Source organism: Sinocyclocheilus anshuiensis, unplaced genomic scaffold, assembly GCF_001515605.1.
Source record: "Sinocyclocheilus anshuiensis isolate Anshui unplaced genomic scaffold, SAMN03320099.WGS_v1.1 scaffold222, whole genome shotgun sequence".
In the NCBI taxonomy this organism is placed as follows: Eukaryota; Metazoa; Chordata; class Actinopteri; order Cypriniformes; family Cyprinidae; genus Sinocyclocheilus; species Sinocyclocheilus anshuiensis.
In genome coordinates, this window is record NW_015542408.1 from 2027478 (window position 1) to 2046006 (window position 18529).

At 37.4% G+C, this 18529-nt stretch overlaps 1 protein-coding gene across 2 annotated transcripts in view; it reads right to left on the minus strand.

The window, feature by feature from the left end:
- The window catches only part of LOC107693153 (ral GTPase-activating protein subunit alpha-1-like), a 67230-nt gene that overhangs the window by 15032 nt on the left and 33669 nt on the right, over nucleotides 1–18529 (minus strand). For both annotated transcript variants that reach the window (XM_016492429.1, XM_016492430.1), the window contains exons 28-38: nucleotides 17861–17969; nucleotides 17069–17179; nucleotides 16918–16986; nucleotides 16111–16242; nucleotides 15751–15934; nucleotides 12919–13894; nucleotides 10128–10199; nucleotides 9840–9963; nucleotides 9554–9709; nucleotides 3336–3494; nucleotides 885–1012 (exon numbers count right to left, since the gene is read on the minus strand). In XM_016492429.1, the coding sequence (XP_016347915.1) occupies nucleotides 885–1012; nucleotides 3336–3494; nucleotides 9554–9709; nucleotides 9840–9963; nucleotides 10128–10199; nucleotides 12919–13894; nucleotides 15751–15934; nucleotides 16111–16242; nucleotides 16918–16986; nucleotides 17069–17179; nucleotides 17861–17969 (2220 nt within the window). The remainder of the gene's footprint in view (nucleotides 1–884; nucleotides 1013–3335; nucleotides 3495–9553; nucleotides 9710–9839; nucleotides 9964–10127; nucleotides 10200–12918; nucleotides 13895–15750; nucleotides 15935–16110; nucleotides 16243–16917; nucleotides 16987–17068; nucleotides 17180–17860; nucleotides 17970–18529) is intronic.

Here is an 18529-nt window from a genome sequence, read left to right on the forward strand (position 1 = left end):
TTTTTTTTTACAATATTTGTACAATATGTGTATGTATGTATGTCTTCAAGAAACATTTTTCTTGGATATATATTCAGGATATATATCCTGAAAAATATTCACAATTTCCACACAAATATTAATAATATATAAAAAATGTTTCTTGAAGACCAATATATTACAATAGAAAACAGTTATTTTAATTTGCAATAATATTTCACAATATTACTGTTTTTTTCCATTGTATTTCTGATCAAACTGTTGTCTTTATGTGCAGAAAAGTTTCACATAGGTTTCATTTATAAAAACTGATTTCAGTTAACTTTTTCCACATTAAAGTTGACAGCCCTAATATTACGTAAAGGTAAACAAGCCAAAACTACTACTATTCAATCTTATTTTGAGAGACAATGCAAGTTGTGTTACTTATGTATAATAATAACTTGTATGTATAACAAAAAAGAGGTTGAAAAAGCCTAAAAAAAAGATGAAGTACAACAGCAAAGGTTTAGATCGTGTGACAGAGAAAAAGAGAGACAGAAAAGAACACTAAATTGCCAGAGAAGCATTTCAAAAGCAAATGGCTGTGCATCACGGTTAGCAGGCATTGAGGAGTGATCAGAATGATTCCATCACCCGCCTGACTGGGTGAGCAGAGAGCGGTGCTCTACATGTGCAGAGCTGAGAAATAAGACATCAATAATTATCGAGCGGCTCTACCTGCTCCCATCAGAATCAACCTGACCGCTCACAAGTCAATCCGTACATACGTGAGCCAGGTCTGTATGGCAGGAGGAGAGAGCAGAAAACCAACCAAGCAGGCTGTAACAATGATAATAGGCTTCTGCCACCTTAAACATGACAAAAGTTCACATGTGCACTCGTTAAAGTCTGGAAAAGGATACAAATTTTGGTAAAGAGGGATGAGGGATTTCAGAGCTCTGCTGGCGTTGATGGCCGTGGCTCGCACCACTGTGGGTAAGATAGTTCCATCCACTATGGCTCCATCAAACAAGGGACCAAAGAACGGCACCTGTGGAAAGTGAGATGACATGATATATGAACACTTACCATTAAGGCCTGTGAAGAGCAAAATGTGAGCAGCTCCAAGCAGGAACAAAACACACATTTCAATCAGTATTAAGGCCTATTCACACTCCCATAAGTCCACATTTTCAGCATGAAAAATGTGCATGACAAGATTATAAAATAAAACAATGAATCTCTATAAACTCCTTCACACTGAGTCTGAAATATTGTATTGTGATGGGTCGTTTTTTTTATTCTGATCCATTTTATTTTATACAGTACTTTTTTTAAAAGTTTGGGGCCTTTAAGATATTTTTTTATGTTTTTATTGAAGTCTCTTATGCTGATCAATGCTGCATTTATTTAATCAAAAACACAGAAAAATATTGTGAAATATTAGTACAATTTAAAATAACTTTTTTATTGGAATATATTCTGAAATGTAATATATTCCCATGATCAAAGCTGAATTTTCAGCATTATTACCCCAGTCATAACTTCAGAAATCATTCTAATATGCTGATTTGATGCTCAAGAAACATTTCTTTTTATTCAGTGTTGAAATCATTGCTGCATAATATTTTTGTGGAAACCATGATACATTTTCAGGATTCTTTGATGAACAGAAAGTCTAAAAGAACAGCATTTATTTGAATTTTTTTGTAACATTATAAAGGTATTGATTTATACTTATATAAACAGAATGTGTCTTTGCTGAATAAAAGTATTAATTTCTTTCAAAATAACTATCTTATCGACCCCAAACTCTAGAACGGTAGTGAATTTTAATTTTTTTCAGATAAAGAAAATTATATTCAGGTAAACCTTTGTTTTCAGAATGAATAGTTTTGGTCTAAAGCATTGTTTGCAAATACTTAGTTTTACCATACTTTTTGTGAACAGGACTTTACACATCCTATAAGCTAGCAGCTTTATCCTTCAAATAAAAGGAGGCATGGAAATGTCAAAACCTCCGACGTATTTCATCCTGTTACATAAATAAATCCCTGACATTAAGAAGAAAAGACACAGTGAATAGCCCTCATGCACTGAAATGGGGTCTAAATGGACTTTCATAAAAGCCAGGCCTCATCTTTCTTTATCTCTCCATCTTTCTACATTTCCTCAGACTGCATGAAAGACTGAGCCTCTCGTCTCGGATCCATCTCCACAGCGGAATTCGATTCTGAGAATCCCATTCATTCAATTAGCCCTGACATAACTGAGCAGGAAGCAATGGCTGGTAGTGCCCAAAGACAGATATGCTTCCACTGTCTCCTGTACCAAACATTGAGCTAATTTACAGAACAACAAATGGATGTGATGCACAAACAAATATCTCTGCTTTACTGTATACCGATCTCTCTGTTCAGCAGCCGTTAAAATAATTTTTTCCAGTTTAAAGTATGAACGAGGGTTTCAGGGAATTGGAATGCATTTAGCCTATAGGCCCATTCAGACAATTTGCTTCAATTAACTGGTTAAAAAAAACTAATTCACAAGTGTCAAAAAGTCTCAAAAAGAGTCCAAGGTGTCACGTTCTTTTGGTAATAAAATAAATATTTATTTATATAACGCCGTTTATATATTATTAGTGTTTTACACTACCGTTCCAAATTTTGAGGTGTGAAAATTTTTGCAATATTTTTAAAAGTCTCATATGATCACCAAGGCTGTAAGTATTGATCAAAAATACAGTAAAAACTTAATACTGTGAAATAGTATTTAATTTAAACAATTACAATTTAAAAAATGTACAATTTAAATGTAACAATTTAAAACAACTGTTTCTTATTTTTATATATTTTAAAATGTATTTTTTTCCTGTGACACAAAGCAGAATTTTCAGCATCATTACTCCAGTCTTCAGTGTCACATGATCCTTCAGAAATCAGTTGTGCTGTTCAACATTTTGTGAAAACTATTATTCATTTTGCAAGTTTCTTTGATGAATAGAAAGTTAAAAGAAAATTTATATGAAATAGATTTTTTTAAAGATTGTAACTGTTTTTTGAATAAATAAATAAAAATATTAATTATTTATTAAAAAATAAATAAATTTGACACTACTGTTCAAAAAACCACATTTTTGAACAGTAGTGTATATCCAACATTTTATCCCCATCCTGCACTTTTACTCACAGATAAAGTTTTCTACTAGAGTCAGGTGCTTTAAATATGTTTCACAAATCTATTTGAATAAATTAAAAAGATTAAAAAATGATTTAATTCATAAAATTATTTGTTTGTAACATGTCTAGTTACAGACAGGAATCAGAAATAACTAAATGACAGTTTTGACCTTATTGGTTCACTGTTGAGCTCACCTCGGGTTTTTTGATGATCTGGATGCTGTACATGTGGTTCTTCATGGGGTAGATGATGATGAGCACGTCTCCAAACTCAGTAGGAATGATGCCTCTCCGGTAGTCCCGTGAGTGCTCGGACCAAACGATGTGCACTTCGTCGTTACCCAAGTGTCTTAACTGTATGGAGAGAGAGAATACATAAAAGATGTCATTTAGATTATGCTTTTGTCCAAACAGATTTAAAGTATACTTATTAAAGATATGGTTCCTCTATAGTAACTTAATGCTGAATGGTGATACCTCACTTTCATTGTGGGGTTCACATGCATAATACACTTGTATGCATTGTTTACTCTGTAACAATACAAGAAGCCTTGAGTTTGTATGCTGGTCATATTTTATGACCGTCATGTTCTCCAAAACAAAAGCAAAAATGTAACTGGTTTGAACTGAATCTCGACTGCATGTAGTCGTGGTACAGTGCTATCCACTCCAGCGTTATTAACCTTGCGCTGTGACAGTTGAGTGAACGGACACTCGGTCCGTCTCTCCTCCTCTCATCTATCTTCCACCGATCACTCCATCTTCCCGGGACCCGCTCAATCACTGCCAAGGCCATGGGCGCAGCGACCCGTCAACTGTCCCGGGCGACGGCCACAACCTTTATGCAACCAATGACAAACTCTGTCCTTTGGACATTGTTTATTTCTTTAACGGCAGAGTTCTACTTTGCAGTTACAGCTCAAGCTATTTAAAACAGCAAGGATCATAGGAACATGAAGCTGAACAGGTCCAAAATTAATACTCTCCAACCTTTAAATGTATATAGCAGTGACTAGATTTTATATGATGCTACAAAAAAAATCAAAGCAGCAAAATAATTGCCATAACTGCCATAAGGTAATATAACATAATAACTTAATAATAACATATAAATAAATAATAATAAGTAGATAAAAGTAAAAAAATAAAAATAAAACATTTAAAAAAGATAAACTATTTAACATTATGATAAATAATATATTTAATTAATACAAATATTTAATAACATATGCACTGATTTATTTTGATGAACTACAAACAAAATTTATGGCCACTAAATTCTCAAATCACTTGCAATTGGCAAGTGAAAATGTTTTTATATAATAAATTCTCTGAATTTAGTGGCAATTGTGTGCCAGAAAGACAATAAATATATAATATAAAAAAATAATATATTTAAAATATATATATTTATTAACTTCACAGATTTTTAAATTGTATAATGAAATATTATATTAAAATAATTAAAATTAAATAATATTTAATAATAATATTTTAGAATAATACATTGATTATCATTTTCATGGACAATAACGGCTGACAAATGTTCTCAATTCACTTGCAATTGGCAAGTATAGACATTTTTTTGAATCCTTCAGAGAGCATGTTAGACAATAAACATTGCATAAAACAGCAGCTGTAAGAAGAAAAAAAAAAGCAGAAAAATAAATGTGTGTACGCTGTGGCACCAGCGGCTGCGCTGCTGACACACTTTAGTGTCTAGTTAACATGGTTTAGAGTTGCTATCGGAAGATCGTGCTCTGGATAGCCTCTCCAGCAGCCCTTGCAAATCCAATTTGCCTCTGAGAAGTCATGAGAGGCAATGCAGCACAGGGACAGACCCAATCTAATTTGGGTGGAATATAGCCGTGTGTGGCATGGAGGTCCCCTCAGCTCCCCTGCAGGGCATGGACGGCAGTCCAAAAAAAAACCTTCACCGGCCCAACCGCCCCACACGTCACTTCACCTCATGCCTCGTGCTCAAATTACAGCCATGAATTACATCCAGCCTTCAGCTGCACTGCCGCAGACCAGGGACTGCCATTTCGTTCCAGGGTGTGTGTCCGTGTGACAAAATGATTGGAGTTTTATTGGATGATAAGGTGGTCTGGACTGAGATTTCTTTCATCTCTCAGCCATCTTTTTTTAATCATGTAATATCATTCTGAGAAATGCCACATTCGATTGGCGGCCCTTAGTGCAGATCGTGGCAACATTCTGGTAGAAATTCAAACGGCCCATCCTCATTGTGATAAGAAGATATAGATCTGCATTAAATGTATTATTGCAAGATGTGCTCAGTCACTTCAATGACACAAAAACAGAGAGAAAAGAAATGTTTGAATTATAGAAGAAAAGTGATCTGGCTTACCGCAGTTATGGTAATGAATGCATAAATCCTTGATTTTACGTTGTTAAAAAGATGCATGTTTTGTACAGTTCTGCATTTTAATTTCCTCCTAAAAACCCCATGTACTGTATATATGTCATATTTTAGATGACTTTAACTCTTTAACAATTTTTGCTACTGTACTTTATAACTACTGTTCAGAGGTTTAGGGTCAGTATGATAAAAAATAAATAAATAAAAAAAAAATGTATACTTTTATTCCGCAAGGATGCATGAAATTGATTTAAAAGAGGCATGAAATGCCTTTATACTGTTAAAAAGATTTCTACTTTAAATAATTGCTGTTGTTTGGAACTTTCAAGATAGCAAAGAATCCTGAAAAAAAAAAAGTTTCCACAAAAATATTAAGCAACACTGATAATATGAAATGCACAAAATTAGAATTAGTGCACTAGAATTGTTTCTGAAGGATCATGTGACACTGAAGGCTGAAGTAATGGAATACTGGAAAATTCAGCTTTGCATCACAGAAATAAATTATATTTTAAGACAGAAAACAGTTATTTGAAATTGTAATAATTTACTAAATTGCTTTATTGTATTTTGATCAGATAAATGCAGGATTGGTGAGTATAATAGACTTTCTTAAAAACATTATATTACTAACCCCAAACCTTTGAACGATAGTGTGATGTGAAATGTGAAAATTACCTGATGAATGAGTGGTCAACCTCTTCTCAAATAAAATGAGTAACAACAAAGTAGCCAGGACTGAAAGATGCTCTTTCATCTCGGCTATCTTAGTTTAAATCATATATCATCATGAAAAATGGCACATCAGTTTGTAGCATCACATCAGAAATTCATTCAACACAATGGCCTTTTCTTCTGATAAATATTAAAAAATCTGCATTAGTTTCTTTTAAGCACTTTTTGGTGAATTTGTACATTTTACAATCATTTGAGCTCAAATTTGTACAAATGCGCAGGAAAAAAAAGTGATGAACCGAACAAAAAACTGAACAAAAAATGAACAGAAAAAGTGTCCGTAATGAGAAACTGTGTTACATGAGCTACATTGTATACCTATGTTGCATTTTATTTTTCTCTCTGAATTTCACTCATTTAAGATCACTTTCCACCCTCTCGCTGGTCTGTTCTTACTACTGTACTTTCTATATGAAGATCAATCAAACACTGATCTGCAAATCTACAGTTCTACATTTCTTTCTGATTGAGTTGTACTCAGAAATATGGCACAGAAGTAAAATCATGTTGACGTCAATGTGCATTCATAATCCTCCATTTCTCTTAACAGGGACAAATATTGGTTTAAAAAAAGTGGGCCACGAAAACAGACCTAACATCTTGTCATCCTTCTGCTTAAAGCCAATTACAGTCCAACATCTTCCCGACAATATCCCACAACCCCCCTTTCAGCATACCTGCCCAGCTCATAAAAACAGAGAAGATACAATAAGCTGTAGGCGAGACCATTTCAGACTAAACGTGGCAATCTAATTAGAGCCACCCTTTACCTACCCAATAAGCGGCCCATGAAATGTCCCTCTTACGGTCCACTGTAGCCCTCCCTCCCTCTCCACTGTCCCTCGCAGCAATATCACATTTCTATCTGCGTTCATTAATAAGTCTTTGGGGCGCATTAGCATCTTATCGCCTCGTCTCTGCCCCAGAAGACGTATGAGTGAGGAAGTGAGGGGACAGCTCTAATGACAAGCGATTGGTCATTCGGCATGGGGCTGGCCGCTCCACAAACAGCCCCATATCACAGCCTTCCAGCCTAGCTCATTAAGGATAATGCTGCACATTATTAGATTTGTGCTGCCCATGTGAACGGAAAAAAATACCCATGCAGACAGACATTTGCGGGTGTTTCTTCAAGTACGGACACTTTAATGTCCCAGGGGTTGATTTTTATTAAAACTAACAGCTTGTACCAGTTCTTTTTGTTATATGAAGGTCACAATAAACTGACTTGGCATGGCAACTTTTTACCATGCCTTTATTTTTATTTTTGCTACTATATTTTATTGCTTACCTTTGTCTCAGTTTGTTTGTTTGTTTGTGTTCAGCTTCTGTGGCTATTTTCATGGTGAGAAATATTATGGCTAAATTATATCATGTTTTTATAATTTATTTTTGTTAAAAACTCCAAAACTGTATTTGGCGTAACTCTGTTAAAAATCTCTTCAAAAGAGTTAACTGAATAAAAGCTCTCAAAGGGTTAACAACAGCGCAATCTAATAAAACATGCTTAATGGATAAAGGGATTCTACCTTTGTTCCAGATCCAGAACTTCAATCTTAAAACATGAAAATCCACAATAAACATATTAGCATTTTTTAAGAATGATTTATCTTAAAAGAAATAATCATAACACATTTCAATATTTATCAAGCCAAAATATATATTAAAAGAAAAAAACACCTGTTTCTCAGTTGTGGTTTGATTACCATTACCAATTTTGCCATTAATCATAATAATAATAATGATTTTGACCATTTTTCCCCAAAAGTTATACTTGTTTACCATCAGACAAAAGTGTCAGTGGAAAAAAGTGTGATACGTAAAGAGAAAAGTAAATATAACTTGAACAAAACATTTTACTTGCATCATTTCCAGTCAAAATCTGATTGTGTCAATTTATGCAAGAAAATATAAAAATATTAATTGTGTATATTTAGGATACATGTTTGCAATGAAATTAGCCTTAGCAAGACAAAGTAGTCTTTTTGCCATCGTCATTTCCACCATTGAATACTATTAAACAGTACATCATTTGAGATGAGTGTGTACACTGATGGATTTTATTAGTAGACATAAAATAAACTAGTTAGAATGTAAAAAGTGTGTTTAAAGAATGTTTAATTTATAAACGCCCACAGGGCAAAAAAGTGCCTATAGTTGAAGAAACACCCTTACAAAGAGAAAAACTAGAGAGCAATGTTTCTCCATAAGGTCACATCGACTGCGAGGAAGAGTGCGAAAAAGAAAGGGTGCGACATCCCTCTTTAAATAAAAGAGAGACAAGATAAAAGCCAGTGGGAGAGGCAGAACGAGAGAATAAAGTACAGCTGTTAGGAGTCATTACTTTCTCCTTTTCTCTGCTCCGACAGCAGATAGGACCTTTTCTCTCTATGGGGAACCCAGAAACACAAAAGCGCAGCTCTCGGCAGGTATAAGTGTCCCACCCCTTAGATTAGCCTGAGTTAGGTTTAATGATGAGGTGTGAACGCACAGGTCAGTGAGGTTCTGTGTCCCACTTCACCCATCGCACAGGAGGAGCAGAGCTGCACTGCTGGAGACAACTCTAGACAGAAGAGCTATGAAAGAAATGACACAGACTACAATCTAAAAGGCCTGCCACAGGTGAGCTGGCAGGGGGAAAGTTTAACTCTTTAGAGAATCAGCAGCTTTTGAGAGAAGGAAAACAAGATTTCTCCTTGTTCTTTTGAGACTGGTGTACTTTCACGAGGCAAAGCTCCGGTCTAGTTGGCCAAGCTGCAAAATGGGTTATTTAGATGTAAAAATAACACTGTTCAGAAACACCTTCTTCGTGTTTAGCAGAAGATAGTATGTCATACAAAATGCAGAGGTTATTTACATAAAGTCCTAAAACTCTAAGTATCAGTATGTGATAAAAATCTGTTTTGTTATTGTTAATTAAAACTAAAACTATAATTAAATGAAATCAAGATAAAAAAAATAAAAAAAAAGGATTAAAAAAAGTTAAACTTCAAAATATTGCCTTGGCAACTAACTGAAAAAAAGTGATGATTTACTAATAAATGAAATACAAATAAATTAAAACTATATAGAAATATTAAAAAAACAACTAATAAAAATGGCATAAGCATATAACAAAATTACTAAAACTTTAAATAACATAAAAATGAAAATATAAAAACAAAAGCTAATTCAAAATACGAATATATGTTAAAATAGTATCTAAATAATACTAAAGTAACTCCGGTGGAAATTTGTCATGTAACCTGACTAAAATCGTAAGTTGACTTCAAAATGGCGAATTCTACAAGTTTACCTTTTTAGTGAGCGAGTCGTCTGAGTCCGGAGGCATGCGTGTGGAAACGTGGAACATCACTTCAACTGTAGATGTGGAGAAGTAAGGCATGGTCAAACCCGTGCTCTTGTTCCTCTGCAGGCCGCCCATGAAACCACAATGACTCGATAGGTTCACCTGAACATTGAGGAAAGAGTTTGTTAGGCCCATGTATTAATATCATATAAAATATTACAAGTAATATTTAAATATATATAGGACATGTATTAATGAATTGCCACCCAGCAATTAATTATCAAGATTTTACCTCCCAGCCCAGGCCTGACACAAAGTCCTCATAGGCCTGACTCCCGGCTGTGTTGGACAGTATTGAGTGCTTGTCTTCCTGTCCCTCTGCCACGTAAAACACAGCAATCTTGTGCGTTTCACGACTAAAAAAGTAAATAGAGAAGAAAGCAAATTTAGGAGCAAAAGAGGTGTGCACTTTTGTCAGGTGGTCTCACAGACTTTAGAAAATAAGGTCCCTTTGCCCTTACAAGATTGTTCCTAATAGCTTTAAAAGAAACAACACTGGATAAAAAGTGGCATAACATACCACTGCCTTGAATCCAGATTCTTCAGCTCTCTCAGTAGTTTTTCGTTCTTCTTCAGCAGGTGGAAACTGTTCCTGGAGACAGGACATTTAAACATAAGAGCTAATGAAGAGAAATATTCATCTTCGATCACTTCAGGTTAATTAGCTTACACATAGACAGGCGATCAACAACAACATTAATGTAATAGATACATACAAAGATATCTAGATGGACAGATATGACAGACAGAGAAGAACAGACAGACAATAATAGAACTATAGACAGAATGATAGATAGAACGACAGATAGACAGATTTTTTTCGTTTTTTGAGGATGCTCTAGCTATTATTCACAGACCCTATTTAGAGAAGCGCTGTTCTAGACTGTGCGTTAGATCTCTTTCATTAAGCGGCCGCCTGCTTAATTACAGTCATCCTTGTTTTTCTCACAGTCTCCCGGAAAATCTGACCCCACGACAGAAACGCAAATGAAAACAAACAATGGAAGATCCTGCGCTGAAAAACATCTTATGACACGATAAGGCCGTAAAACAAAAACCTACACATGATGTCATGAAAAGAAAAAAAAAATCATAAACCTAAGATAATGCGACTTCTTTCCGTCTGCAGCTTTTATAGTTCAGAGTTCAGTTACTTTCTTCCTCTCCCCCTCTTTATCTTTCGCTCCCTCCAAGTGGCCGCGTGAGTCATGTGGAAAAGCCACACGATGCTCTCTAAAAGGACTTTTTGTTTTGTTCTCCTTTTCTTTGAGCAGGGGTCTCTTTATTAGCTTGTTGCAATGTAATGGTCTTCATTTTCTCCATTGAAAGTGAGCCATTTCAGGAGGCGAACGCGCGAACGGCATAAAAGGCCGACATTAGACGCGCGCTCACACACACAATGGCCCGGCGGATTGCAATGCCTTAGTCTCTGACCACGGATAAATGATACATGAATGCCTGGAGAGCGGCAGCAGGACAATTCCTCATTAAACAGCCCCTATGCATTTTCTCCCAGCTCTCCAACTCATAATAACCCTCCAGCCACATTCGAAAGGTAGCAGCCTTTTATTTTCACCTGGCGTATCAGGCAAAAATGAAAAGTACCGCCGCTGCTCGGCAGATAACAGACCCCTCATGAATTAATCCCCCCATAAAAGCTGCGTACACACACACACACACACACCATTCACCCAGAGCTGCTGAAGAAAAGCTTTTTCCCTCCTGGCAACTCTATGAGGGAATGGTGAAAAAACAATTTTCCTTCATTAATCTCATAACGGAGCATGTATATCATTAAAATTAATGCCATTACATTCAAGGTGAAAAATAACCCCAATTTTCCAATTATTTGTCATCTGGAAATATTTAACCATTCTCTGTAATACCACAAAATGGAATGGGATTGAACCCTCACAGTCAAACGCAATGAGGGGAACCATTAGGTATTTTGGAGTGGGACGGAAACTGAGGTTTGCGCAGTAAGTGAGCACCACTATAGTCTGTATTGGTGGATAAGCTGATCAGAAAAATGTTGACTGTTTAAAGCAGATTAACATGGCTCTGCGCAATCAGGGAGAGGTGTGAGCAAACAGGATGTTTACATGAATTATCGGGCTTCAACAACAGCGTCACCCAGATTGTGCTAACAAACGCTACCAAAAAAATTTAGTGATTAATTTGGGAAAAAATGGCAGGATGGTTTGATGAAGTGTTGTTGATCACTTTATTCCTAGAACAAAGTATTAAACTCTCTGATATGGTGGTTAAACAATGCTAACAAAGACATAACAGAATTGGCAGAATTATGGTTGGAGGAATTTGTTTCTGTTATTAGTAATAAACTGCCCAAAAACTCAATATTGACAAAAAAGTGACTAGCTTTGGTAACACACTAACAACAAACAACGTAATCAAGTTCTCTGTTGATTTTGACATGGACATGATGAAATTAACAATTTAATGAAAGTTAATGAAAATAACTGATTCTTGAGACAGGCTTTTCAAAAATAATGAACAATTAAAAAATACATAGTGCATTAAAAAAAATGTGACTTCGGGTGCTGAAATCCTGTCAAGCAAGTAGTGAGCACGTTTATGATGATTATCGTAAATTTATCTGCAGTAATTTGCAGGCAAACCTGCAAAATTTGTAGTAAAACCATGTTTAATGTTCATAAAGGTATATAATTAAAACATTATGCAATTGAGTGCAGAAATGATCACCTTCATAAAAATAATATTACCTGACGCTGATAATAAAGTAGCCAGTCTTAACAGTTTATGTGATCTGGCTCTTGATTTTATTTGAATGTTTTAATTTTTTTATTTCTTTGCCGGGAGGCAAACATATAAAAAATGTGCATGGTAAGAGCGTCTACGGTAGTTAGCGTTGGCCAAAACACGCAAGGAAACGCGTTATAAAAAAAATATTGTCAACAATCACAGACATTTGCATTCGGATGGGATTAGTTTTCTCAGAAGATCGCTGAGTTTGCCGAAAAAGTAGGATTTTTCCACCCATAACACGTTTGTTACAAATACGATTTGTACTTATGGATACTCTATATCAGGGGTTTTCAAACCTGTTCTGGAGGCCCCCCAGCACTGCATATTTTACATGCCTGCCTCATCTAACACGCCTGATTCAACTAGTCAGCTCAGCTAGTAGAGACACTGCAAGACCTGAATTGGATGTGTCTGTTAAGGTAGACCTACAAAATGTAGTGCTGGGGAGCCTCCAGAACCCCTGCCCTACAGGATTCCCAAGCATTTGCAACTGCAATGTGTGTTCAAGTGGTCCTGAGTCTTACCTCTTCTCCCAGGAGTTCATGCCTAGTATGTTGAGGAGCAGTTTGCAGTAGTAAAAGGCCGACTGTGGTCTCTGTGGGCTTGGCTCTTGCTGTACTACAGCCCTCATGTTCAGGTCATTTCCACAATGCAGCGTAAAGTCCCGCTCTTCGGCGCACTGCTTCAGGATGGCGTTGATGACGTCGTTCTCCTGCTTCTCGGACACGCAGGTGGGTGGTGGGGCTGGAATGTTGAGCAGTGCACCAGTACGTTGCAGGCACTCTGGGCTGGAGTATCCCAGGTACTGCAACATTTCATCCAGGGCGTCCTCCCCATCCTGCAGGGAGTCCCAGCTTGGGATCACCTCTCTGCACCGCCGTTTGGCCTGTGGGGCCATCAGTTCCAGCCCTGCCTCTTCTTCCTCGTCTTCTTCCTCCTCTCTGTCTTCTTTCACATCCTCCTCGTGCTCATCCAGGTCCTCCTCATTCTCCTGAAAATCACCATCCTCTGGTTCTTCTTGACTGCCTCTTTCTAGACTGTCCTCATCTCGGCCACATTCTCTATCGCCCCCTGCTTGATTGGAGGATGAGTAGAGTTGCAAAGTTTGACTAGGAGTGATGCAATGAGGTGGACCATACAGTACAGCAGAGTCCCAGGAGTGTTTTCCGGAAATGTCCCTCACGATCACCCGAACGCAGGCACTGGTGGTGGTGAGGCCAGCTGACATCCCGCCACCGGGCAGGCCGTCCTCTGCCCGGATCTGTAGATAGGACAGCAGGGTGGTGCCATTGAGCACAAAGAACTGTAAGTTGGGTGCGTCGAAGAGTTCAGGGGTCAGGTCTGCGCTCTCGCTGTACGGGTTATCCTGGTTCTCGCATACCTGGCTGGTCAGAGTGGCTGGACCACCACTCATCGGATAGTGACCCAGGTGATTGACCAGGTGGGATATGACCGTGCGCGCTGCAATTGAAATCAGGCCTTGCTGAATACGACTCCTCACTACAAACAGAAAGAAAGACAAAGATGTATTTAAAGAAGTTGTATGTGCAGACATTTCTGGAGATTTTCAAAGACAATTAGAGTGCCCATCATTCATAAGGTTCTACATATCCCTTACTACTTGGGTGTTCAAGCTCAGTTTAAAACTATTTGGAATGTTCTCTTGGAATTAATCAACTTGACCGAACATCTTATTGACCAATCTGTATTATGGGAGCCTTGTATATTTATTATATAAGCTGGTTCAGGTCATCTGGCATAATCAGCCGTGTTTCTTACATAAAATTGCATCGTCTGATCAACAAGATGGAGCAAAAAGAACAAGCATTATGATACAATTTTAACATTTTTAGTACTATTTAAGACTATTTAGTACTATTTGACATGTTGTAAAAAAAAACCAAAAAACAGCACAAGACACATGGCAATGGCCAGTTATTTTTCTGAAAGTTAACTTTTTAGATAGGTTTTACTGTGCAAACCAACGGGATGCTGTTAGCACACTAACTAAACCACCATTAAACATATTTAAAATAAAATAAAATAACAAATTAAGAAAGAGTTAAAAATATATATAAAATAAATCAAAAGAAAATTTACATTTAGGTAGTTGACCTCACTATCGACTAATCGGATGATCCATCTCTAAATCTATTGTGCAGAATTTAATAAAAAATCAGAAAGTGAGAGAGATGGAGAGACTGCAGTGATGATGAAAAGGTGTTAGAAACAAGTAAAGGAATAGAGTTTAGGCACTCGTTTCATCAGGGATGTAGTGGTTTTCAGATCTATCAGTGTTAAACTCCTGCGGAGCCGAGATGAGTGAAGGTGCAGACGGCTCGTGTGAATACAGAGACATTAGGGTGTGATGAAGAATGCAGGATGCCTGGGGAGAGGTGCAGATGCCTCGATGCTGGTAAGAAGCTCCCGATGGAGACACTCCTTCTTCACATACTGCCAGAACTCACAAAGAAACCATGCAGAGAGCAGCCCAATACCAGTACACTCGACGTGCCAGAGGCCCACTCCCCCCAATCAACACAGCACACCAATCACATTCAGCGACAATCTCCACCACCTTAATGAGCCAAAACATTCTTAGATCGGAGCTCTTGGGGGAGGGATTTTATCCTGATGAAGCAGTCTTCTGTACGGACCACCTCAGCCGCCGAGTGCCCTCCGATCTAGCAAGAATCCAGCGCTAGGAGTAATGGAGGTAGGAAAGTGGTGGACACATGTCTCACTCAGGGTTGTAATGATTAGTTATTTTCGCCTGATGGAGAGAGAGACACAGCAACGGCAGCACAGGAAACCAGCCCCCTGCTGTCAATCTCAAACCCGTCCTCTCCCTGATACACACTGATACTAGCATGAGGAAACAAACAGATTCGGTGATGAAGACACATTTTCAAGTAGTTAATTCCTGCTTCTTCTGATTTGTTCTGCTTGTTTTAACTACAGAAGGTGATAAAGATAGGAGAAATGTGGTGGGTGATGGTTGATACTGTGCGACAAGCTGTTTTTTTCCATGTTTTTGTCTTATCCTGCAGTAACAGTGAGAAATGATCAATTTAGTTCTATGTTAATCCAAGTAAAAAGCTGTTATTTAATAAAATTACATGACAAAATAATTTTTAGGTCACTTTGACCCACAGTAATGTCTCACTGGTCCAAAATTGTGCTTTGCATAGCTGCATATTAAACAGTCAATCATTCTCAATGGCTTTCTGTGAGGACAGAAAAATTACTTGATGCTCAAAACTTGCCATGTCGCAACTGGTTAGGACAAGGCATAGGAACTAGAAACTGGTGAGGTCAAAACAAGAACAAGAGAGAGGCAGAAGACATGCACTCACCTTCAGTGACGGGCTGCAGTTTAGAGGAGCGTTCAGATTCGGGTGAATGAAGTGGCTCTGGCTCTTTCAGGTTCTCCAGTAGTAGGAAGGGGTCGTAGTCTGGGCTGCTCAAGTCTGACAGGTGAATGGGGAAGTAATTGGGGTTACTGAAGCTCTGAGCCCCATATACACAGCCATGGAGGACCTGAGGGGTGGACAAATGGTTTAGAAATACAAAGAAATAAAGAGTGGGGTGCACTTATGTGTTGAGTTGTTCCGAAAGGGGAAAGATAAAAATGAAAGAGCGATACAAAATAAAATGATGCATATTGAGATATAAAAATTATGTTTAATAGCAGATGTGTGTGTTGGCCCTCATACTTTATAGATACAGCTGAGGATGGACTTGTCAGTTTTTTCATTGTCCGAGGCTCCTTGGACCGGCTGCAGGAGAGTTTTTGGAGGTAGAGCCATCACCCAGTCCAGCAAGCATAGCAGCAGAGACACAACCAGCTGGAAAGAGACAAAGCAAAATAAATCAATAAATTATTACAAAAATTATTCAAAATAAATGCTTTCTATTTTGATATATTTAAAATTTTAATTTATTCCTGCCAAAAAACGTAATCTTCAGCAGCCACCACTCCAGTGTTAAGTGTCACATGATCCTTCTAAATCATTCTAATATGCTGATTTACTGCTCAAGAAACATTTCTTATTATCAGTGTTGAAAACATTGCTGCTTAAAGCTTAAAGGGTGGTTCATTGTGATTTCACTTTTTTAACGTTAGTTAGTGTGTAATGTTGCTGTCTGAGCATAAAGTCAATCTGGTGACCAATTTAAAGAAACAGTACACTCAAAAATGGAAACTCAGCATCACCCTCATGTCACCCAAAACAGTTATGTCAATTTAAGCCTCTTCCTCACACAAACCCATCAAATTTCTTCAGAAGACTTATAATGTTGCAAACACAGTTTAGTTGCTTTATAAAGCATTTCTTTTTAGTAAGAACAGGAACATTTCTTGATGTGCTGCATCTAGACAGGACAAACTGTTCTGTTTTTTAAGTGTACTTTCTCTTTAATAAAAACCGGCATGAGTTGTTGGTTGAAAATAATTATTTATTTCACATGCACATGAGTGTGTTCTTTCATTGTGTTGGGGTGCATTTGTTAATAAGACATACCCTCTTGTCCAGCTCATGAGGGGAGGACTCTGTGGCTGGAAGAAGGTAAGTTATGGTTGCAATAAGGACCTAAAAAGCAGAAAATAAACATCACACATCTAAACCATGCTTAACTTAAAATTCAGCTCACTTGTAGTGTTACTGACTTTACCTCCACTATTTTCTTTGGAGTGTCAGGCGGGAATTTCTGCAGTTCGTCCACATAATTGATGAGCAGGTGCAAAATGTCTGAGGCCACCAGAGCAACGGTTTTATTTGAGAACTGGAAGAAAGGTATTAATGGTTAAAATGGAAGCAATCAGCAACTTTAATGTGCTCAGACATGTGTGGAGCAAAACTGAAAAACTGTGTCGTGGGCCTCATCTGAGCTGATTAAGACGGGATGAGTCTTTGCCTAATTCTGCTTCATGGAACGCACCCAAAGGAGAGAGACCCTCATGTCTAACCCTCCACTGACACCAGATTCTCTGAAAAGCCAATAGAATCGACCCGATCATAAACAGACTTTTCTGATTGGACCTGAGTTTGAGTATGTGTGTGTGTGTCTGTTGGCCCTAGCCTTCATTTCAGACAGAAATGTAATAATTCCTTGAAGTCTCTGAAGCGTGCATTCTTCAGTGGATTAGCCTTCTGTCTGTGAGAAGCAGAGAAGCCAAACATGTTGACGGTCCAGATTTAGGAAGGCTGGTAGGGGTGGGTGCAGGGAGTATGGAATAATCTTCTTCTGGATGAACAGAACACACTTGTGCCAGTGCAGTGAGCCCAGGCATCAAGAACGGCTTCAGAAGACTCAGGCCAAGGGCAATGCCATCATTTCTCTGCTGTGCTCACTTATGTTGCCAGTGAAGGTTCTTTTACAACACAGATGCTTCTATTCCATTTATAATCAATCTTTAACAGCAGAATATATGTACATTTTGTTGTATAATCAAGCATCCGTAACCTTGACAGTGACACAGATGACATTAAGCGCTTCTTTGATCTGCGGATGCTGAGTGCCATGAACCAGTTCTTCACAGAGCCAAATACCCAGACTACAGAGAGCCACACACCTGCAAAAAGAAACAAAGACATAACTTTAATTTCAACTTTAAAATAAACATCCAAACAATTTACAAATGCACAATCTCTTTAATAATATTTGTGCTTTAGATATGGAAATGTTTACATCTGCCATGTAAAGAATTTACTTCAAGCAAAAACATTTTTTAAGATTAAAAAATAGATAAATAAAAAAGTTAATTAAATTAAAAATATGTATAAAAATATATTTTGTACTTTATTTACATTTATTTCTTTTCATTTTTTGCCTTTACTGTCACTTCTGATCAACTGAATGTGTCCTTGCTGAATAAAGTTTTTTTTTTTTAAATCAGCTTCTGCAACTATACATACATTTTGCACATTTAAAAAAAAAAAAAAAAAAAACACAAAGAAAAACAAAAACAAGTGTAACTCAAATGTGTGTGGCTTGAATGGGGCCCACAGCTCAATGTGTTGGGGCATGTGCACTAACCACTAGACCATATAGATATTTAATCCTGCCTCCTGTCTGCCCCTTCTATGATCTAAGGCTTCCTCAGTTTTTCCCTGAAAAACACCCAAACTTTTT